Source organism: Pollachius pollachius, assembly GCF_949987615.1.
Source record: "Pollachius pollachius genome assembly, chromosome: 3".
Lineage (NCBI taxonomy): Eukaryota > Metazoa > Chordata > Actinopteri > Gadiformes > Gadidae > Pollachius > Pollachius pollachius.
In genome coordinates this window covers 22,908,209-22,931,667 of record NC_136936.1, presented here as the reverse complement: position 1 = coordinate 22,931,667, position 23,459 = coordinate 22,908,209, and the positions used below count along the sequence as shown (strand labels likewise).

The window sequence follows — 23,459 nt, the reverse complement described above, 5'->3', positions numbered from 1 at the left end:
CTTGAGATTCTAAGTTAAATCTGTAAAATATATTTGATGACTCCTGTGGCTCAATTGGCATCAAAAGTATTCTTACCCTATTTACAAAGCTATCTCATGAAATAGAGTGGGAGAATAAAGAAGTGGCCAAAGCCATTTTAAACGACAACGGGTATATACTTCATTCCTGGCTTTAATTTTCTTAGTATTGTCTCTTTCCAATATGCACTCCTGTTCTCTCTTCTCCTGTTTCCCTTCCTTTCCACCTCTCTTCTTCCATCCTTCTCCTACCCTCTCTTCCTTTCTGTCTTCCTCTATCTGTCTCTCCCCCTTTCCCCCACCCCCGGGCACTCAGTGGCTGCGGGGGCTAGCAGGATTAGCATCTTTCAGCGGCGCGACAGCTGTGTACATCTGGCTGTGCATTGGGGCCTCTTACAACTCAATCCACACGTCGTTTGGCCCCAATGTCTGGGGGTGAGGACCGTGCCACTGCTCGCCTCATTACTGGCCGGGCCACACCTCCATCTGTCTGCCTAATATCTAAATCCCACCACAGATTAGTAGGGAGCCAGTTGGGAGAAATTTGGGGGGGTGAGAGGAGGCCTTTTAGAGAGAAATCCGATCCTAGAGGAAGGGCTTTATGTGTGGCTCATCAGGTTTATTAATGAGGCCCTCTCTAGGGTGGTAGGGTGGGGTGGGTGGGCATCGGTTGTGTGGGGCAGGGTGGGGGCATGGGGCGGGGTTAAGCTATAGAATGAGGTTTTTTATGTGGTTCTGGGTGCTGTGGTCGTGTGTGTGTGTGTGTGTGTGTGTGTGTGTGTGTGTGTGTGTGTGTGTGTGTGTGCGTGTGTGAATGTTTATGTGTGTGTCTGTCTGTCTGTCTGTCTGTGTATGTATGTGTGTGTGTGTGTGTGTGTGTGTGTGTGTGTGTGTGTGTGTGGGGGGGGGGGGGGGGGGGGGGGGGATTGGGGGAGAAAAAGACACTGGCTACTTGTCTGTTGCTGATGGCAAATTAAATTCCTTCACTGACCATTGATAGTTTTTTCCTATGTGTGAATCAATGTAACTTATTAACTTCCTCAAATTCACCACTAAATTGAAATGAGGGAGGGATGGTCAAAAGATATACTATATCAAGAAACATCTCTATGCATATATATATATATATATATATATATATATATATATATATAATGTATCATTCGCTTTTCAATCAATACTAAAACAATATTACATAAATACTAAAATTCATGTAGACAATTCACTTAAAATTCAAATGCTTCTTTTTTTAAATCGTTTTTTGCCAACTACAATGTATTTCCAAGAAAAGCAGTCAGAATGAACCCAATATTGTTTGAAAACTCCAGCAACACTAAATTCCGCTGAAAATTCTTGTTTTTATAACAATTTATAATTGCTTAGTTTTCTCGTTATCAGAAACTCGTAGCACACCTTGTAAAGACAGTTATTAATGTATGTAAACAGACTCACATCTCAAGGACACAATGTGCATCTGTAAGCTTATCAACACATACATGGGAGGCTCATTTCTGCTTCTTTACAAAAGGTCAACACTTTGCCAGCTTGAAATCGGCGTTTATGCAGTTATATTATTTGGTAGCTTACCGCCATCTGGAGGGCCAATCAAGACACAGCCCTTATCCCAACAGGTTATGTATGCGACAGCGTGTGCTTAACCTAGCAGAAAGAGCCTCATCTGATACAAATCAATCTGCACTTCAAGTAAAGTGGTACTGGGGTTTGGTTCTCTTTTATATGAAACCAAACCCAGCAGGTTTTAACAGCACAAAGTATAAACCTCAAGTAAAATGACATGGAATTTTGTTTATTTCTGTCCTTATCCTTATAAAATAATCTTTTTTATCCATAAATGAAGTTAAACATTGTTTTTGCCCTTTAACTCAACGATTCCTGGCTTTGGAATATAGGGTTCATGTTTCGAGAAGCTCCCAATAGCTACATTTCATGAATAAATACAGAAAATACACCTTCATGTAACACTTCATAGGACAGTGAACTTTAAATAAATGACTTTGATAGCTAAGCAGTTTCCACAATTAAGTCATAACGTCATAGAAACCCCACATATATTAAGTGAATGCAGTATAAACAAGTGAATGCAGTTTTAAAAAAACGGTGTTTAACAGCTATAACGTTACGTATTTAATGATGTCTGTAACGGGCCAAGTAGCCTACAGATTTATAACGATAGATTCTCGTCAAACCTAGATTTGACGAGAATGGTTTAAAGACGATGACAATTTAAAATAATTTCAGATTAAGTGTTTTTTAGAAAGTCATGTTACCCATTTCAGATATTTTAAAAAAAGAAAGAAACTAGAAGCTAGTGCCGTTTGTAAACTCTTGCTGCTGAAAAAGGTGCTTCACTTGTTCCAGATTTACCTCGAGCTTTGCTTCATTTCCCCAAGATTTAGAAAATAAACAACCCTAGAAACTGCACTGCCAAGTCAGTTCACATGAATACAATTGGAATTATTTGTTAAATCTTAATCCTTAATCTAAATCTAAATCTAAATCTAGATCCTAAATCTAAATCTTTATTTAATATGTAAATCTAAATCCCAAATCTAAATGATAAATCTTCTAAATCAAAATCCTAAATCCATACAAAAGATTTAGGATTTTTAATGCTAATTTAATATATATATATACTAATTGGTTCTGACTCCTAACCAGGCATATTTCGGGGGTGGCACCACGTGCATTGGACAGCAGTTCACGCTATTTGACCTTTCACTCACACCAATATGCCAAAATGGTCGATTTAGCTCATAATATACTACTTAGGAGTCAGAACCTATATGTTTGAGAATTTGTATAGGCCTATGCTGTTGTATGGATTTAGGAATTAGATATAAGATTTAGGATTTAGATATAAGATTTAGCATTTAGATTTAGGACTTAGATTTAGAGATACGATTTAGATTCAGATTCAGCATTTAGATTTAAGGAATTAGATCTAGATATAAAATGTAAATTTAGACTAAGGATTTAGATTGAACAGATAATTCAAATTTTACAAAGGTGAAAAAGTGACATGGAAATTGCAGTGCATTTTGGAGGGGTGTTTATTTGCTCAATCTGGGAAAACAAAGCAAAGCTTAATTTAAATCTGGAATAAATGGAGCAGCAAAAGTTTACAAACGGCACCACATAATGAGCCACTAGGAAAAAGGAAGCAAGGCTGTTTTTTTTTTAGGTAACATATTTAAAATCAACGCTGGATAAAAGCCTATCCTTCTAGCCATAGCTGATAATGTACTTCTTAAATCTGAGTCGATGAAAATTGCTGCATTTCACCCGAGAGTTTGAACTCAATTTCCCCTCCTTGAAAACCACATTTCCCAGCATGCCCTAACCTTTACGTTCAGCTCAAATTCACTTCCGTGTTACGTCAATAACAAATATGGCGGCGCTCGGGGCAGCACGGGGCTTCTTCCTAAACTATCCTCGGATTACAAATGTTCACAAAAATAAACACATTTTCAACAAGTGTTGCATTAGGCCGTTTTGTAAAGAGGCATCCGACAATAGTAAGTTCTGTGCCATTGATTCATGAATGACATGGAAAGCTTACACGTTACCCAACGCTGACCTTGTGAAGCTAGCATGTATTCTCGAAATTTGTTTGAAAAATGACAGCAATTGAGTTAATGATATGCCGTTTTACTGTAGGAAACGTGCGCTTTTTTGATGATTATAATATTATTAGGTTTTTGGCATGGATTGTTGTTACTATGCTTAACGGCTCTTTTGTTGTTCCCTGTATGGTTACAGCTTCCACAGAACACCATGCTAAACCCCAGTTCACAGACTCCCCAGTGCAAGACATCCTTACCAAGATCACAGGCCTGGATTTACAAAAAGTCTTCCGGCCTATTAAGCAAGAAGTGAAGCCGCCAGTTTATAAACTAATGACCGATTTACAATTGGAGGAGGTAAAATGCTGTTAGACCACCATACCTCAAATCTAGAACCCACCATCAAGGCTTCTGAGTACTCATTTTGTGTGTATGTCTGTTTTAAGGCGACCCATCTGGCCAAAAAACAAGCACAAAAGCTTCTGAAGATGCCCCCTGTTTTGCCAGAAAGAAAACCCATCGATGACGTTATATCGGTGGACAAGATTTTGGACGGCATGGATACCGCCAAATTAGTATTCACTGACATAACGTTCAACATCCCACACAGAGTAAGGGCATTAATTCATATCTATGTGATTATATCGGTGTGTGTGTCGCTTTCTGACCAAGGCAAATTGTTGAAAGACCCAAGTGCACTCAATTCAGTTTTTTTTCATAAATTAATTAGTCATGGTGCATGCTGTTTTCATCATCATCATCATCATCATCATCGTTATCCCCTTGGTTCTCCACCAGGAACGTTTCATCGTGGTCCGGGAGACTGACGGGGTCCTGAGGAAGGCCACCTGGAAGGAGAGAGACCGGCTCATCCAGGTGTACTTCCCCAAAGAGGGACGCAAGCTCACAGTACCGCTCCTCTTTAAGGAGGAAAACCTTAAGGTAGGGCTAGGCAAAGTGAAGTCTGGACTTCTCCCACAGCTTACTGGAAGCATTTCATGACTCAGAATAGTGTCATTTTGGGCTGTGCGATATGGGAAAAAATGAAAATCCAGATTCATTTTCTCAATTTCACGATATACATCTCGATATTTTGAAATCTCCTTTAAAGGACCCCATGAAATCACACTTTTACCCTTTACTGTTTTCACTACAATCCCTGCAGACTATATACCATTCTTGGTTAACTTCCCAGGTGGTTTCCATCAAAACATTTTATATTTCATGTTAGTGATTAATCACAATTTTTTTATTCAACAAAGCACAAACTGCAAAAACAATCCTCAAAATTACAAAAAAGGGGCAATATAAAACTGAGCAGTTCAGAACAATGAGAGAGAGAGAGAGAGAGAGAGAGAGAGAGACATTATTAGGCTTATAAACATTAAGGCTGAATTATTAAAAAATATTTTACACAAATTACTAATTTAGGCAGCATTTTCTTTATATGTAGGCCATTGCAATGAATTAGACTAAAATATTATAAACTCATTTTGATACAATGTGTTTGATATTTTTGAGCCCATTGAATTAATTTATTTAGGAATTGTAGGTGTGCTGCCCTCTACCCGCAGCACCTTGCCGGGGTCGACAGATAGATAACTCCTCTCCCCAACAAACCACGCAGACATGTCCCAGTTAACTCTTTTTGGTTGCTTGAAGTAGGGTAAAACAACAATGTTTTCCGAGGCTAACTTATAGCTAGAGAAGTAGCCTAAGACGAGGGTGCACCTTATATTCGATTGTCTGTGTAACTGTTAGGGAGCGTGCAGCTGGTAACCATGACGACATCAGATCGGACAAGACGTTACAAGCATTGGCGTGTTTTGCTCCACGTTCTCCTCTCGATATCCAAAAAACTGCCAGATCACTCATCCCTTATTAGTTATTTTAGGAACCAGCAGTTCGTCCGCTTCCTTGTTTTATTTGACGATTGAATTGGCGTAGGATGTATGCTACGTTGAGCCGGCCGGCGCTGCAAACCGTAAGAAACTTGAAAATTAGTTCCCTCCCTTCCGCATCTAGATGTCACATGTTTTTTTTACCCCTCACTCTAGTTACTGTGTTAGGGAGCGGGGGAAAGCCACCGGAGCATGTTTTAAACACGAAACCAAGGCAAGTCTTGGCTGCTGCTTAAAGAAACCTAGATGACCGTAAAACAATCTATACTTACGAAGTAATAATTTTTTATATCTCACACAGCTTTTTCTGAGATACATCGAGTATATTAGATACAGTGGGGCAAAAAAGTATTTAGTCAGCCACCAATTGTGCAAGTTCTCCCACTTAAAAAGACGAGAGAGGCCTGTAATTTTCATCATAGGTAAACCTCAGCTATGAGAGACAAAATGAAAAAAAAAATCCAGAAAATCACATTGTCAGATTTTTTAAGAATTTATTTGCAAATTATGGTGGAAAATAAGTATTTGGTCAATAACAAAAGGTCATCTCAATACTTTGTTACATGCCCTTTGTTGGCAATGACAGAGGTCAAACGTTTTCTTTACAAGTCTTTAAAAGGTTTTCCCACACTGCTGCTGGTATTTTGGCCCATTCCTCCATGCAGATCTCCTCTAGAGCAGTGATGTTTTTGGGCCTTCGCTGGGCAACACAGACTTTCAACTCCCTCCAAAGGTGGCTGACTAAATACTTTTTTGCCCCACTGTATATCGCACAGCCCTAGTGTCAATTAAATCAATGGTCAGAGACTTTTACTGCAGAGTCTTCGATGACTTGGTAACCATTGATATCATTTTAAGCAATCTAATTATATTTCTTGATATACATCTGTTTTTTTTCCTATATATGACCAGTACGATAAACATAGCATAAACTCTTCCTCGTCTTTCCCTTTACTTCCTTGTGACTCTCTTCATGGTCCATGACGTTCCCTCCTCCTCCTCTCCTTGGTGGTGTTCAGAGGGTGTTCACCGAGGACCGCCATGAAGATGTCTTGAACCTGTGTCTGGTTCAGTTTGAGCCTGACTCCTCAGAGTACATCAAGGTAGGAGGGATTTCATTTCTTCATGTCAAGTACACATCAGTTGCGGCTGGTGGTTTTTAAAGTGAGGGAGGAAGGACTGCGTGCTTGGTTGCCATTGGCCTGCCTGCACTGTTAGTGGCGTATGGTGGCATAAGTATGTGAGACTGTCTCAGGGTGTTTTGGGATAATTATGTGAATTGATACAAATCCACCAGTGGCAGCCTTGTACTTTGAAAGCTGGTGGGCAGCATGTCTTGGACTACAAGGGCAGAAGGAAAGGATGCAAAGCCAATTAGCCAAATCAGGCCTATTCTTGATTTGTAAAACTAAATAAAAAACTCTGGGCCTAGCATTGGACCTATTTTTGCCCTCAATGACTGAAGCTATTGGTTGTTATTTGGCTATGTTTATTTTCAGCTATAATTGTTTTAAGAAAAATGGAGAAAAAATCCCAAAAGTAATGCCATTTAAAATGCATCATACTCTGAATCATTCACCAACATCCTTTCCACATTATCAAACACAATGGTCAGAGTAACAAACAATTAAAAGAACAACAAGAACATTATTTCACAACTTTTTGCATGGGCTGTAAGCCTAACATTGTTTGAGGCAAATGTAGATGTTGATGGATGTTTCAGAATGTTGGTCATGGTGTTAAATCAATTAAGATTGAGGGACTTCATTTATAGATCAAATCAATCCTTCTCGCGGTTTCCGCAGCTCAGCCGCAGGCTCCACAACCCGGCCACGGGCACCGCAGCTCGGCCGCGGGCTCCGCAGCCCGGCTGCCCTGCCCGACCACGGGCTCCGCAGCCTGGCCGCGCTTCAGAAACGCCAATATAACCGAACAGAGCCGCACTGTACCGCAACGAACAGTAGTGCACCGCTCGGTGGAAACGAGGCATATGACTAAGCGGGTTCGTTGGTTCTCGTAGCCTAGACTTGAGAGGATAACCCTTCCTCCAGGCTGATCCGCAGCCAGGACTTCTGCTTATTGGTTCATAGCGCAGTCATGTGCTATGAACAGACGTAGGCGGGATCCGGATCCCTTAGCTAGTCACACCCACTCAGAGGAGGACTTTCCTCCTCTCTCCCATTGAATCCCATGTTATTCACCGGCCGCCAACACTTTCGGGGAAATGAATGGGAGTCAATGGAGGCTGAGGGAGGAACGTCCTTCCTGAAGTAATTGTCAATAGGCGATAGGGAGTGCTAATGTCCCTTTACCGAGGGAAACGAACATTACATATACAAAGGCATTAAAGTAGTCATATTTAAGGGCATTCATTCATTAGTAGTCTGGGAAATCTAATTTTTTTTATTATCAACAATGTTAAGGAGAATCTTCCTCCCTCTCCTCACTGGAGAAGCCTCCACTGGTACACATATACATGACATATATGATTGCCACATATATAATAAATAAAATACATTTTAAATGTTCAATATTTTAAAAAGCATGATACCATTGTACCCTATCTCTGTGCAGACTCACACAGCTACCTACGAGGATTTGGAGAACCATGGCAAGTATGATCTTCTGCGCTCCACAAGGCACTTTGGAGGCATGGCCTGGTACCTGGTCACCATGCGCAGGGTGGACAGACTCATAGTGGACATGCTGCAGAGAGATCTGTGAGTTGGAATTAGTTTATTGAGCCTATTCAGTTTTTGTGAATTATGCATTTAGGTCACCTTTTGAATATTGGCGTATAAGTCAATACTCCTAGTTAAGTTTGAGTATATTCCACCTGAGTTAGAGTTACTACAATATGTTTTAAAGTACTTTAAGTATGGGGGGGGGGGGGGTTGGATATTCTGAAATGGTTCTGGGTTCAATCGCAAATGTCCGCATCCTGCCCCTGGGCATGCCAGGGCAAGATGCCTACCTACAACTAAATTACATCACTTTTGCTAAAGATGTCTCCTAAGTTACTTTAAACTGATATCTAAAGGACCTGGATTCATCACTCCAGGAAAGTATATTGATTGCCGTAAGTTTTGTTGTATTCTATAATTTAATTAGATGGATTATAGTCACTTGATTCATCTTATGGGTCCCTGTTGGTGTGTCCTCAGACTACATGACGCAGTCAGCCTGGTGTCTCTCTTCAACATGGTTCATCCAAACAGTGAGTCTGCCCAGGAAGCCCGAAGCCAGCAGGCCAGTGGCACAGATCTTCTCAAGGTGAGCACAACCTTCATCAGAAATTACAACATTTCCTGGGGGTGTTATCCTCTGACTACTTTTTTTAATAAACTCATTGTACTGAATTACATGATGTGTCAACGCTGCCTTGAAAACCTTGACTACGTCTAAAAAAACGGTAGTTCACTCTATGAAATATTGGGTTGACATTCCCATGAATTGAAAACATTATCACATTTGCTCAAAAACTGTGTTTTTATTGATTAATTTGCTTACTGCTGGCTTCTAAATGCTACTCTTCCTAATGTGAGAAAAGCTACGTAAACATACAGTTGGAAGAAGATAACTATTACGTAGAAGCCCGGCTTGAATGCAGGTTCTTAAGTGATGGGGAAACCTTGGAACTTTTTATCCAGGAATTGCACCATGCAAATTACTTTGAGTTCACAAGTAGCAAGGAGAACATGATCCAGGGTCTCTGCAGAGGATGGGTCAAAGAGATGCTGTCCCAGGTTCTCCCTGGGATGAGGTAGAGGGCTCTACTCTAACGTGGGAACCCCGGGGCCAGACCCGGGACACGTCACGTCCTATTAGACCTGACAACTTGACTTTGCTATAAAGAAAGATCCACAGTGAAGGCATGCGTACACACGCTCCATTACCACTGTGGCCTCTCTGGAGTCACGGTCCATTCTTTCCTTAACTCCAATGGGCTTTTATGGCACACACGTGTTTTTGAAGCACATCTGCATCGCCGGCATGACTAAATGGTTGAACTGCGATCCATCCCCTCCGTACTGCAGTGGCCCTGACCTTTCAACCCCTCCTTCTTTCCAGATTTTTGCTCAGAAGGAGTCCCAGAGGTCGGGCTACATCGAGTTGGCCCTCCAGGCCCATGGACAGAACCAAGAAAGCTCAGCAGTTTCCCTGGAGCATGTTTGAAGGATACACCCCCCTCCCTCTTCAAGAACTGTAACCACACACACAGCCCAGTAGCGTATGTGGCCGTCCTTGGTAGTGCCAGACTCGCCTTGTGTTTGATTGGGACACTCCTAATCTAAAGAGAGCCAACGTAGTTGGATTTCCAGTATGTGTCCAGTTTTTTTAAATTAAAATATAACAGTTAAACTCATCCATGGAAAGAATCTTGCTGATGTACATAACAATAAAAAAAACATGTATTTATACATGGGCGTATCAGTGTTTTTTGTCTAATAACTTCACATGGATATTTTCTATGTTTGCAGACATTTATTGTAATTTTCACATTCAACTTCAAATGAAGGCACTTGTGATAATTTAAGTGTATAGCAGTGAGAGGAAGAAACAAAATGCAGCATCATGTAATTTATTACAAAGTAATTATTACAAAGTAATAATATGGTGGACTCTTTAGTCAAGGTGACAGTAGAAAACCTAGCATGCAGCTCGTTGGTGATTAAGCTGAGAGGTGGATTTATTCCACTCGTGTCAATCTGAAATGTACAAAATATTACACCCTAGGGAATACAACTTTGGTCAACAAAGAAACCATTCAAACATCCCATCCCCACCCTGAATAACAAACTGGTTCTCTTCAAGTGATTCCTTATTACCGTTGAAGACCCAGACCGGCCCCCATGTCGTTGTAGCTATGAAGGTTTATTTAAACTGGACAAGAAAATGAACAAGAAGCTAATTTGGTTGATGAGACTGGAATGACATTGAAACATTTTATGTTCAACAAAGCTTAACGTCGAATCCCCTTTTTTGGTCCAACCCACCGCCCCCCCCAGACACATACATTACACAGCCTATTGATCTTCATTCAGAAAGTCGTCATCCAAGTTGAGGTCTTCGTTCTCAATGTCATCCAGGTCAAAGTTGTCCAAATCCAGATCCTCCATGCCCTGTAAAGTAGTAAAGTCATTAAAATCTGATCCAAATGACATGCAGGTAGGCACAGAGATTAACCAATCTATTTCTCAATTTGATGTAAAAATGAAGCCCAGTAATAATATAGTAATACAATAATTGTCTAAGAATATAATCAAAAGGTTGAAAAGTTTTTGGATTGCCAAAGAAAAAGTTAAACTGGTAAAGTATACTGGAGCTTAACAGAAGCATAAACCAGCATGAACCATAGTAAAGGTCATAAGCTTCCACCAGTGTTAACTCTGCTTTTGCACTGATGGGGAAATGGACCATGGCTGTGGCTGCTAGAGGGTTTAACTGGTCTTCACCTCATCACTCATATCCATTTCCTGGTCCTCAGCTTCTTCTGAAACCTCCTCCTTCACGAGCGCCGTCTCAGCGGGGGCTGCTGCTGGACCAGCTGTGGCTTCTGCTTTCACCAGCGGGTCTGCAAGAACTGCATCTAGGGCAGCATCTGGCTGCTTTGATACTGAAGACTCCAACGACTCCTGGAGGATTTGTTCTGGAACAGGCACATCCAACTCCGGATCGCAGGATCCGCCTAAATCTATAAGTTCCTCCACTTCAGCCGATGGCGGTGCTGAATCGAAACTGAGGAGATCTGTTTCGGGTGCTTCCTCTTTTGCAGGCGCTGTGTCTCTTGCTACGGCCTCGGTTGCCGGGACTTCTGTTGCTATGAAGTCCATTGAGAGTTTCTCAGAGAAATTCTCTGAGGTCTCGACTATGGTTTCAATGGTTTCCGTTGCTACCACCGTCTCGGAGGTGACGATGGTTTCTGATGTATGAGAAACTAGCACAGCTGTCTCAGACTCCAACGCTGTTGTTTTGGTTTCTAAAGAATGTGATTCCTCAGCTACTAGAGACATCTCCTGCATGCTCGTCTCAACTGAGGGCAAGGCATGTTCCACCGGTGTGGACTGAACTATCTCGACAAGCTCTTCTGTTACTTCTGGGGTGGGCTCTGCCACTGGAACAACGATGTCGACCAAAGGCTCTTCCCCCTGTACCTCCTCCGCCATCTCAGCTGCTGCCATGGGCCGATCATCTACGCACTCCATGGATTCCTGAGAATAAGAAACAAATGGACTTGGTCATATTCAGTTCAAGTGTATGGCCGTAGATGACAGTCTACATTCTCAAGGATACATTTATTCTATTCGATCTAGGGTTTTGTTAAATGAGCGAGCTGGAGAGATCTTCGATGAGAGAGGGCAGTATTTACCTCTGGTGCAGCAGCCACTCCTGATGGCACATACCCTGCAGACTCCTCCAGAACAGCACGGTCCTCATTGGGCTGTATGTACCAAGATAAAGTCAGACTTAGTTAGAGCAAATAGCATAAAGCACAAGTTGGAATTATGTACATTGGAAAACAACAGTTTAAACTAATACATAGGTTAAATCATCTCTATGACATGTCAATTAAAAAAGATATGAATGTGAAAACCAAAGAAAAGCTGACAGACTACAATTCATTAATCCATTAATAGGATTATCACATGCATTACCGTATCGCAATTACATATACGGTACCAAACACTTTTTGATGATCATGTTTTAAGTAACAAGATTTCATTGGGGAGGCAGAGATTTGGGTGCTGCAGATGGTTTCCTGACTGACCATGATGAGCAGGTAGTCGGCTGCAGGCCTGGCTCCGACGTGGGTCTCTTCCAGGAACTGCTCGGCCAGCAGGGCCTGCTGGAGGCCCGGGAACAGGTTGCTGTACTGGGTGGGGTCGGCCAGCGCGTCTGCCGCCTTCTGGTTCACCTTGGCCAGACTCTCCTTCCACAGCTTCACCACCCTGGTGTACCGCACACGGCCAAGCACACATACCGTCAGACACCGACCGAGTCACTTAGAAGTCGACTCAAAAGGACATGAGTCAGAGAAAGTAATCCGACCAGCGTCACAGCAAGCCGCCATTTATATCCAACATCATTACTGAGTGACTCGCCAAGTGTGAACAGACGAATGCTGATCAAGTCAAACAGAACCCTCAGGCATCAAATGGTTTGCTGCTCCCTCACACAACTCAGAAAACAAGCGCACCTTGGTACGTGGCTGGGCAAATATGTTCTGGCCAGGAACGCAGCTTCTGGCAGGCGCTTGGTTTGGACCAGGAGATCCAGGCATTTCTCCAATCTGAGTATGAGACACACAACACAATGATATAGAGAGAAAGCCCGACGCAACATTGGGAGATATAGACATACATTTTGGATCGTTTGTTTTCCTATTCAAATACTGACTTCCCCTGCAGGAAGAAGGTGAGGAAAGCCACGTTGGTCAGGCCCTTCTCCTCGGCTCCCTTGGCCAGCTTGCCAACCATGTCCGAGTTTCCAGAGGCGGTGGCCAGCAGCAGCAGCCCCCCGAAGTCCTGGGCGTGGTGGAGGCACTCCTGGGCCAAGCCAAACTTGGACTTGGCAGTCGCCAGCTCCGCCAACTGTTTCCACTTCTGCTCCGACTGCAGCGCCACCGCCCAGGACCAGAGAGGAGAGACGGCGGTCAGACAGAAGACGGTACAGAAAAAAGACAAGACTCACAGAAGAACCACGGGATTCAGCTAGCATTCAGAATTATGAGATAGTGTAACACTGTACTTGTGAAACACACACATATGATGCCATCTTGTGTATCTGCTTAAAATGAATCTCTCCTAAATGTCTACACCTGTTGCAGATTTGTTTTCAGGTCGGGTTCCTTGAGATATATATATATATATATATATATATATATATATATATATATATATATATATATATATATATATATATAAATAAAATAAAAGAAAACTGCAGCCAACATTTCCAGAGAAAATGCATCAATGACCATTTCGTTTTTGAGCATTTCAATTTTACTGTTCTACTACTGCACCACTAGAGTGCAGACCTTTCCGAGGCTGTGTGTAGTATCTCTAAGGCATGATAATAAATAGATTCATGGGGTTTTGATATGCAAATCGCCTTGGATGAGAAAGGATTCATTACATCCCATTGTACACACAAGGACGTGTGTGTGTGTGTGTGTGTGTGTGTGTGTGTGTGTGTGTGTGTGTGTGTGTGTGTGTGTGTGTGTGTGTGTGTGTGTGTGTGTGTGTGTGTGTGTGTGTGTGTGTGTGTGTGTGTGTGTGTGTGTGTGTCCCCAGATTACTGACCTCTGCCTCTGTGGCCAGCTGGTGAGCTATCGTCATCTCTCCCAGCTGCAGGGCCAGCTCGAACCTGTGTTCCGGGTCAGTGGATACCGCCAAGGCCTGCTGCCTGAAGCCCTGCACGCCACAGCGGCAAGAACAACACTCAACCTCTCATTTACATGTCTCCACTCTTAAATACATTCTGTTCTGTTAGAAGCAGTTATACAAACATTTTGTATTATTTTGTTACTTGAAAGGTGACTAAAACCACACCAATTCCCTAAAAATATGTGGATTGACGGTGATCAATCAATTAATTGGCTCATACTTTTGGTGTGGTAATCACATTGCTTTGGGTCAAAGATGTTGCCACCTTAATGCAAATCAATATTTTGTATGCCTATATCATGACATTTCCTGGTGAGGACAGCTGTATGAATAGCAGGCACGGTGCCACTAATATGCCTTAAAAGAGACACACATAACCATAAATAAGAGCCACACATAACCCTTAAAGGGGACATATCATACCACCAGGTGTGAGTGTGATTAGTCATTACAAGCAGGTTTGAAAATGTGCAGCATTGTGACATCACAGGTGGGTGTGTCCAACTAGATGTGTGCTGGATAGATAAGTCTACCAGCCTACCCAGTGGACTTTAGCAAACGTTGCTCATCTATCCGTCACACACCTAGGTGGACACACCCACATTTTCAAACCTGCTTGTAATGACTAATCACACTCACACCTGGTGGTATGATATGTCCCCTTTAACCTACTTTAAAAGCAACTATATTGTAATCTACAAGCTTCTGCATGTTTAATACAATCAAGAAACACAGTGAGTTTCCAGAGTAACATCTGGAGGGATCCGCACAAAATTCGACAGCATGTGCTCAGTCCTATGCTCAGAGACGGACAACCCAGCATCGGCAGCCTGTAAGCAATGGGAGAAGTGATCAACCTGAGGGTCACGGACCTGTTTCTCCAGGAAGTGGGCCACCCTGATCCTCTGCTCCTTGGGGATAGCGGGCAGCACCCGGTCAGCCATGCTGAAGTCCCTCCTCATCACAGCCGTCTGATACTCCAGCACGGACACCAGCAGCGAGTAGCTGATCACCGTCAGGTCCTTGTCCCCCAGATACAGACGGTTGTCCTTGGGGATGTAGCCCAGCAGGTACATCATCCTGCGGCACAATGGTTCAATGATGAACATCTCCCAGCAACATTATTGACACTGGGTTACATCAGGAAAGTAAAGACAAAATAAATGTGATGATGTCAAGCATAAGGACATACCATGACATCACATATTTACATTGCTAATAATAAATAAAAAAAAACAAATGTTTAATTTATGTGTTGATGATTTAATGCGGTTATAAACACACACCATTTTGGAGAGGAGGTTGGGAAAGATAGGACAGTGAATGAAGTAGTAAAGACATCTTTTCACATCAGCCCGGTGTTGGCCCTGATGCCCAGCCCCATCACTAGGTATTCAGAAACCCTTTACACTACCACAGAAGCAACCAGGGGTTTGTATATATGCCTGTGGTTAATACCTGTCCAGGTGAGCGACCGTGACGATCTCCCCGCCCACGTAGTAGTTGAGCCGGTTGACAGAGTTGGTGTAGATGAAGCAGTCTCCCACCCAGGTCCCCGTCTTCACCACCTCCTGGATCTCCCCCAGCACCTGCAGCCACAAGTACAGAGACAGAGTCAGAGAGTGGCGGGTTGACGGGAGAGGAGGTTGGAGAAAACGGTCGAGGACAGCAGCAGAAGGAAAATAGAGGTGAAAAGGAGGTAAGCTAAGGGGTTCGCAGCCAAGATGTGATTTAGCATCTTCTTGAAGAGCAACAAAGGGAATCATAAGTTGACTATAGATTTTATTTGGACAGTTTTACCATCCATACATCAGTGCCATTAATGTTTAAGATATAGGCTATTCACCTCATGCTGACTATGTCTTTCTATGAAATAGTTATTTCATGAATGTGAAATGTGCTGAATACAAAGAATCCCAACCTGTGGTTTGTAGCGTAGCATTTATGGAAAATGTCCAAAAAAATGCATTTTCTTGCCATTGAAACAGCTTGACGGGTAACACTAAAGAGTCTGACCCATAGCTTCTTGCACAGATGCTCACTAAAACCTGAACTATGTACATTTCCCTATATAAAGCCTTAGTGGTTTTAGCTATATCGTTTCAGATGAGCTACAAGCGTCTGAGGATTTCCCACCGTGGGGGAAGGAAATTTAGTCCTTGAGAAACATTGTTATGCAGACATTTTTCGATGGAGTTAATAGCTGCAGTAGCAGTTAGAAAGTGCAGGTTTATGTTCAGAATTGCATAAACCGTGCAAACATTTTCGCAAACAACGCAATGCCACGCCAGCTGCTGTTGGAGAATACAGCGGCTCCTTAGTGGGCCGTCCCACCTCGAAGGCATCCTCCACGCCGTCCTCGGTCAGCCCCTGCCTGGACTCCAGGGCGGCCGACGCCTTCTCGGCCAGATAGCGCAGCACGAAGAACGACTCTTCTGTGGCGATGCACAGCAGCTCCCCGCTGTCGGACCACACGATCTGCAGGGACAGACCGGGAGCAATGATGCATGAGTAACCATCACATCACCGCAGTGCGCCAGAGGTCTGTGACACCGTACTAGAGCAGCGTGGATAGTGTGAATGTTTACACTTGGGTAGAGTATGTCGGCCTTTAAAAAATAAATAAGTGATTTCTCTTACAGTTCAGAAAAAGGTTAAACATTTGCCGTTTGGGCTCCGGAATACTACTAGTAATAACCAATATGTACAGTAATAATAATGAGAGTAGGAATGCATTGACGGACGTGTTTGGGTTGGATCTCGATGCGATGGACGAGTTCAGCGCTGTCCCAGTCAAAGAAGGCAAGGCCGCTGACGGACCTCACCCCCAGCAAGAACCCTCCATAGATACCTGCAGAGGACGACACACTCGGATGAGCAGGAGAAACACACAGGCACATGGACTGCACCAGACAATGCAGAAAGCAGGCTGACCAAGGATTGATAAAAAAAATTCAGCTCACCCTCAGCCCCGAAATCTGGTTTGAAGTTTTTCTTCTCCTTAAAGTTTTTGAAGATTCTGATGAGATTGTTGCTTTCTCTTATAGCATACCTGTAAAAGATAGATACAAGACCACATTTTACACAGTCTGGAAGTTAGATGGAATGCAACATGGGTAGCACTTTATAATAAGGGAACATTAACAAAACATAGTTATAAGCAATATTATATAGCCTTAGCATTTAGGGTAAAGGTTAGTGTTTAGAGTTAGTAAACCTTCATCCTATTAAACCATTAGTAAAGACATCATTAGTAAACGTTATTACTAGAGGTAACTGTTAATTAAGTCTTAGTTAAGGCTTTTAATGGAATTAAGTATCCTTAATGTAAAGTGTAACCATTAGATATGCATCTATGTCTGTGTGTGACGTGTGTGCGTGTGTGTGTGAGACATGGAGGACTTACTCAGAAGAGTCATGGGCCCAGACAAACTCGTGGGCGGGGCCAAAGCTCTTGTTCCTCAGGGCCATGGCGGTGTAGATGATGTACTCTCCGTCTCCACACACCACTACAAACCTGGTGGACAACAAGGAGCGGGTTTTCGGAACACCTACATTTAATTAAATGATTCAGAAATAGAAAAAAGCTTTTTATAATCAACTCGATTAAAGTTACATTTAGCCATAGTCTGCAGACAACCGAAAATCAGGATCAGGACTTTCTGCACTGCATGTATTTTTCCATTTCCCATTACGTATTGTAATTACTGATCCCGAGCCCTGTTGACAACAGCAATTATGAACCAGATTCATTCTTTTCACAGTGCAGACACATCTGCATCTGTGCACACACAAACTTACCGATTTCATTTCATGCACCTTGCATTCACCTACCCACCCCCATCCATCTCTTAGGCCTATTTAAAAAAAAACTATAAACAGAGTTGACACACACATATGTTATATGTTTATATAGATGAAGCTATGATGTATCTATCAGTCACTCAATTCTCACTGATCCACCACATCCAAATTGATCCATCATCCGGTCTGCTCACCTCCCGTTGGGGCTGTGCTGGAGCATCTGGGGGTAGATCTCGCAGCTGCCCATGTCTTTGACTGCCAGCGACAGCCTTTCCCCATCACTGACCTCCGCATCTCCCATGGCCTTCAGGTTGGCCTGCTGCACCTCAGAGTGCCGTGCCCACATGATCTTGCCGCTGGCGTCCATGGAGATGGCCGGCTCCTCGCGGCCCATCTGACAGGGGTGGTGGAAGGGTGAGGAAAGGGGAGAGTGGGGGAATCAGGGGGCAAGAGAGAGCAGATATGAATAACTAAAATGGGGTCGGCTTTTTTAGTTATATAGGGGTCGGCTTAGCTCAGGAGGTAGAGCAGTTGCCTTGTAACCGAAAGGTCGCTAGTTCGATCCCCAGCTCCTCCTAGCTGATTGTTGATGTGTCCCTGAGCAAGACACTTAACCCTAACTGCTCCTGACGAGCTGGCTGTCGCCTTGCATGGTTGACTCTGCCGTCGGTGTGTCAATGTGTATATTAACCGATGTAAGTCGCTTTGGATAAAAGCGTCTGCTAAATGCCCTAATTGTAATTGTAAAATGTAGGATTACCACATTTACATTTAGGGCATTTAGCAGACGCTTTTATCCAAAGCGACTTACAATAAGTGCATTTGTTACAGTAAGTACATTTGTCATAAGAAGTGAAACAATATATCGCTGTCGGTACAGTAAAGATGTTCATAGAACCAAGTGCAAGTATTACAATCGCTGGGCTAACCCATTCCCCATGTAAAGCAATGATAGCAGCTACTGTAGATGCTACACAATTAAGTACCACATTAGTTCAAGCGATGCTGTGCTTGTGTGTTCACAGCCTTTCAAAAAGGGACAAGCGTCGTATCTTGGCAACGGTGGATGCACAGCGTGCCCAATACCTTGATGATGATGCTGCCTTCATCGTAGCCCAGAGCCACGCTGTTGGAGCCCCGTTGGCCCGTCACACACCAGGACCGCTCCATGCCGTAGTTCAGTGTGTTCTCCAGTCGGTAGGTGCTTGAGTGCCAGACCCGGACGGTGCCTTCATGGCAAAGGAAAGAAAGACATCCAATTAATATTCCATCATCTGTGCCCCATGCAGATCACTGTGGAACACATGGTCCACAGACACGCACCGTCCTCCGAGCCTGTCAGGATGATTGGCAGATCAGGATGGAAGTGGACGCAGGTCACGTTCTGAGCATGGCCCTCCAAGGTTTGGACGCACGTCTTGTTCTGAAGGATGAAGAGAAGAGAAGAGGGGGCGTGAACGTTGAGGTAATCTTTTATGTGTTCAAAGGGTGTGTTGTCACTGCTACTCACTAATTTGACGTTTTACTGCTACACCAACAAACTGATACGATAGTAGAAGTAGGACAAGTCAATGCTTTAGACTCCTGACTTTGATCTAACTGCGGGTTCATGCCATCTTTTTGCATTTAAAATACCAATCAATGCAGCTTAATCCCAACAAAATAGAGCGGCACATTTTTGCCGTTTACCTGATAGTCCCAGATCTTGACCAGCCGGTCGTCGGCCCCTGAGATGAGGTAGGGCTTGTCCCCTCCACTGTAGTAGTCAATACAGTTGACCCCTTTCTCGTGGCCCTCCAGGGTGAAGTTAGGAGCTTTGGACCCTAACTGCCACACCTAGAAAGAGGGTGCATGGTGGATTATAATGCTGTTGAGCAAATTAATATTTTAAATAGTTTATTAAGTTAAAAATGCAATGCAATTGATTTTTATAGCTTTGTAAAATTGCTAATATTTAGTTGCTTTCCCCGTTTCTTATTGTCAAATAAAAGAAAGTATAAAATCTTTATTTCATAGTTATGAGATAAAACAAATTAATGATAGATTCAACATTAAGGAAAATAAAAACAACTGCAGCCTTGCTTGGTAACAGTAAGGCTTTGTGTTGACTACAAGTTATTCTCATAGGGTGTTCTTTGTGTGCATGTACTGTACCTTAATAGTCCTGTCCAGGGAGCCGCTGGCAAACTGGTTGTTGTCTTTGGGGTTGAAGACGACCTGCATGACGTAGTGGGTGTGTCCCTCAAACACCTGACTACACGTCCACTTCCTGTCCCAATCCCACAGCTTGATCGTCATGTCGTCTGAAAGAAACACACACACACAAGAAACACACACAGACACACACACACACACACATCATTTGATGGCCCGCTTACATGCATTCACATGCATAGCTTTGGACATGACGAAACGACCCAATGAAAATGTTCCCAGTGAAAATGCATGCTCATATTTATACTCCCGATACCTCGCAATTGAGCATGCGTCATGGTGCGTGCGTGCATGTGTTTTACATACCACTGCTGGAAAGGATGTAGGGCTGTGTGGGGTGCACAGCGATGCAGCGGATGTAGTCGGCGTGGGCCTCGAACATGTGAGCCCTGGCCAGCGTGTTGTAGTTAAACACACGGATCTGCATGTCATCCTGGGAGGCGGGAGGGATGGGGATTAGGCCAAGATTGTGTTTCCCTCAACTATTTAATTGAAGAGGTCTCGTTGGGGTCTCGTATATTAAGAGGGCAAGACACTAGGGGTTTAACAATACACTGAAGTCACGGTTTGGTTCATACCTCGGTTCAGACATCACGGTTCTACCACCTCAGGTTGTACCACCTATTCTCATACAGTCTCTCCCCTGACCTAGCTGCAACAGCCTGAACTGTGTAATCTATGATGTAAACAGTAAACAATAAGTACCCAACATCATCTCCAGACTCCATCCGTAACTTGTAAACAAAATAAGACAATCAGTTTTAAAGCATGTCTTATTTATGAAAGTGCAAAGTACACAGAATTACAGCCACTACAAGCCAGTCCCCCAATGAGCTTTCCACAAACGTGCCGTTTTTTAGAGGCGGGTCAAGGTGGAGGGTGGGGGATGTGGCCCTGAGCACCTTGCAGCCACGGTACCATGCGCTCATGTTTACAGTGGACGAATCGCAATGGTGAGGTGCACACAGCTTTTGGCCGTGTTCTGTAAATATTCTAGAACACTCTGTGTGCTCCAGCGGGCTTCCTGGAGCTCTATATCTAAAAAATATCATATTATACATGGATATCTATATCACATAATATATATTATCACGGGAAAAAGCTGTGTGTGCTTCCGGACGATATTATGAATCTCAAACGACTGCGTCGGGTTCGCCGACGTCTCTGGTTCTTCCACTTCCACAACAATCTGAAGTAGACTGAACCACGACATAGAGGAGAAAGGGATTGTTGCCCGCGATTGCAGCAATCCCCTTCTCCTCCATGTTGCGGTTGATATACTTCAGGGAGTCAAAGCCAAAGTTTCTTTCCCCCAATTCCTTCTCAACCATGGTCGAGATAACCCCCACTACGAGTCTCGTTGTGGAAATACCAGAGGCGTCAGAGAACCCGACGTGTTATGGCCATAACACGCTCGGCTACCTAGGCGCCAATCAGGGCTGCAGTTTAGTCGTCCCTGAAGAACTTGCGTATCTAACAATGCGGAACTAGCTATCTATTAGTTCCGCATTACATTATTTAATTTGCACGCCAGTTTGTATACCGTGTATTCTCTGTGTAAATCCATGCACCAAACCGGGACGTCCGTACCAATTCGGTTCAATACGAATACATGTATCGTTACACTCCTACAAGATACTGATCTAGAGAGATAAGGATGACTTACTGCTCCCACGACCACCCAGTGTTTCCTGGCGACAAACTTGGCCACTCTGACAGGCAGGTCGCACACCTCAAAGGTTTTCACCAGGGTCTACACATAAACACAGAGAGACAGACACACACACACAAACACACAGAGTATTTATATATTATATGGATTGCAAACTAACAAAGCGTGGGAGGGTTAATGCTCAAGCAATTCATTAAGCCCTGTACGGAATGATTGGCAGATTGAAACGGCGAATGAGGTGAGCGACTGGTTATTGGGGTTGAAGTGCTGAGCTTGACTAATTGTTCCTCTGAAGGGCTTTTAAGCGGATAGTCACCTGGTTCTCGTGGTTCCACACCACCACGCTGCCACTGTACAGACTGGCCACCATCCATGGCTCGGTGGGATGCAGGTCCACGCTCTTCACGCGGTCAGAACGAGCTGTCAGCTTTCTCTTGATGTCCAAGCGCAGAGGCTGTCGAGAATCAGTGAGGGAGTGATTTAGCGGAATGCAGAGATTCACACAGTTCAACAATGTGTCAGAACTTATTACTGAAATACTTTGACAATCTTTCTTTACAACAAAACTGTTTTTTTTTTCCGTTGCAACGTTAAATATAGCAAAACAACTATCAGAAATGTCTGATGCTACTCCTAAAATGGTTGTTTCTATGCTTCATAATTAGGGTATTTATTTTTTACTACAACAGTGGAAAATTTGATTCATGTTACTAAATGATAAACATCCACCTTCCTCAGTAATGTAAGGGGCAACTTTTTAAGGTTTGGTTTCTATACCTCAGCCATAGGTAGGGTTATTGGATTGCAACGTGTGTTCATTTCATTCCTCAGGTTCCGGGGTATGGTATGGGGGCGTGTCTGTATGGTATGGGGGCGTGTCTGTTTATACTCCTCATACCACATTATACATGACTGAGCGACTCAAGGAACTAAGTGTCCTCAACATATTATTAGTTGTCATGCTGTCGCCGTGTTACATATTTAAGGTGATCATGAAGCGAGATAATAAAATGTAGGTTTATAATGGTGATCATTCATAAATTACTTTATCGAGCCGTCACTTTTTGGAAATGATTCTCGGATGTCGGGAATGTGTACGGACTTCCAGTCCAATATGTCCTATGACTTTGTAGCTGTGACGACCTTTCTTTATTGTGCATTATATTTAGTAAATGCATACATTAATCTCGTTCGCTCAATCATCCAGGTAAACTACAGAACTATTTTCGCTGCTCGACCAGAAGTCCGGTAATTGTGCACAGGCCTACATGAATTAACGTGCATAAAAAAACATAGTTTGATGGCTAGTTCTCTTCCAAAAAAACATATAATTGGGTTAAACCTACCATGTTTCTACTTTAATCGAGCCGTGTGTGCTGATAATGCCCGGCTTGTCGTCGCCTCCGCCGGTCTGTAGAGATGAGTGGATTGTAGTTTGGCGACGTGGATCCCGAGAGGCTTCCGGTTGGAGCGCTTAAACTTCCGGTCGAGCAGGAGAACAGACTGTACCATAGCGCTAGCCTCTGTGGAGCTAGCCTAGCATAGCCTAGCCTAGCCTAGCATGCTCACTGCTAGGACATGGAAATACACAGTTTACAAACTAGAAAGTACGATACGCCAGGAGGAAGGAAGCGGGCACTTTTAGAGAAGGTGTTCAAATCGGACAAGCGGTTCAGTTGTACGACCCTCATTTACATCCACATGTATTTATTGTGAAGCCAAACGTTAAGCATGCGCGAATGGGAAGGATTTTCAAAATAAAAGCCCGCATCAATGTTTAGCGCTGGGTTGTTTGTCTTTCCGAAAAGGTTCGACTGGTAATTTGACAATAAAAAAAACATTGATAAATGAAGGCTGATTGGATACTTGAGGTTTAGTG

At 43.3% G+C, this 23,459-nt stretch overlaps 2 protein-coding genes across 2 annotated transcripts; one reads left to right on the top strand and one right to left on the bottom strand.

Annotated features, from left to right (window-relative positions):
* The first annotated feature begins 3,426 nt into the window (after window positions 1-3,426).
* On the top strand, window positions 3,427-9,887 carry mrps22 (mitochondrial ribosomal protein S22). Its single transcript, XM_079732284.1, has 8 exons — window positions 3,427-3,554; window positions 3,799-3,959; window positions 4,049-4,213; window positions 4,401-4,544; window positions 6,523-6,606; window positions 8,078-8,223; window positions 8,668-8,776; window positions 9,575-9,887. Exons 1-8 carry the CDS (start codon window positions 3,428-3,430, stop codon window positions 9,677-9,679), a joined length of 1,041 nt encoding a protein of 346 aa, XP_079588410.1. The 5' UTR covers window position 3,427; the 3' UTR covers window positions 9,680-9,887.
* An 88-nt stretch (window positions 9,888-9,975) lies between these two features.
* On the bottom strand, window positions 9,976-23,198 carry LOC307072756 (coatomer subunit beta'-like). The gene is made up of 22 exons (XM_079732220.1): window positions 22,927-23,198; window positions 21,897-22,034; window positions 21,575-21,661; window positions 20,215-20,341; window positions 19,849-19,997; window positions 19,384-19,530; window positions 19,018-19,117; window positions 18,781-18,923; window positions 17,889-18,088; window positions 17,297-17,407; window positions 16,854-16,942; window positions 16,635-16,741; window positions 16,225-16,368; window positions 15,349-15,479; window positions 14,763-14,970; window positions 13,807-13,917; window positions 12,902-13,116; window positions 12,702-12,794; window positions 12,273-12,453; window positions 11,874-11,945; window positions 10,960-11,715; window positions 9,976-10,626 (listed from the first exon to the last, which is right to left on the bottom strand). Exons 1-22 carry the CDS (start codon window positions 22,927-22,929, stop codon window positions 10,531-10,533), a joined length of 3,408 nt encoding a protein of 1,135 aa, XP_079588346.1. The 5' UTR covers window positions 22,930-23,198; the 3' UTR covers window positions 9,976-10,530.
* Between the last annotated feature and the right edge of the window lie 261 nt (window positions 23,199-23,459).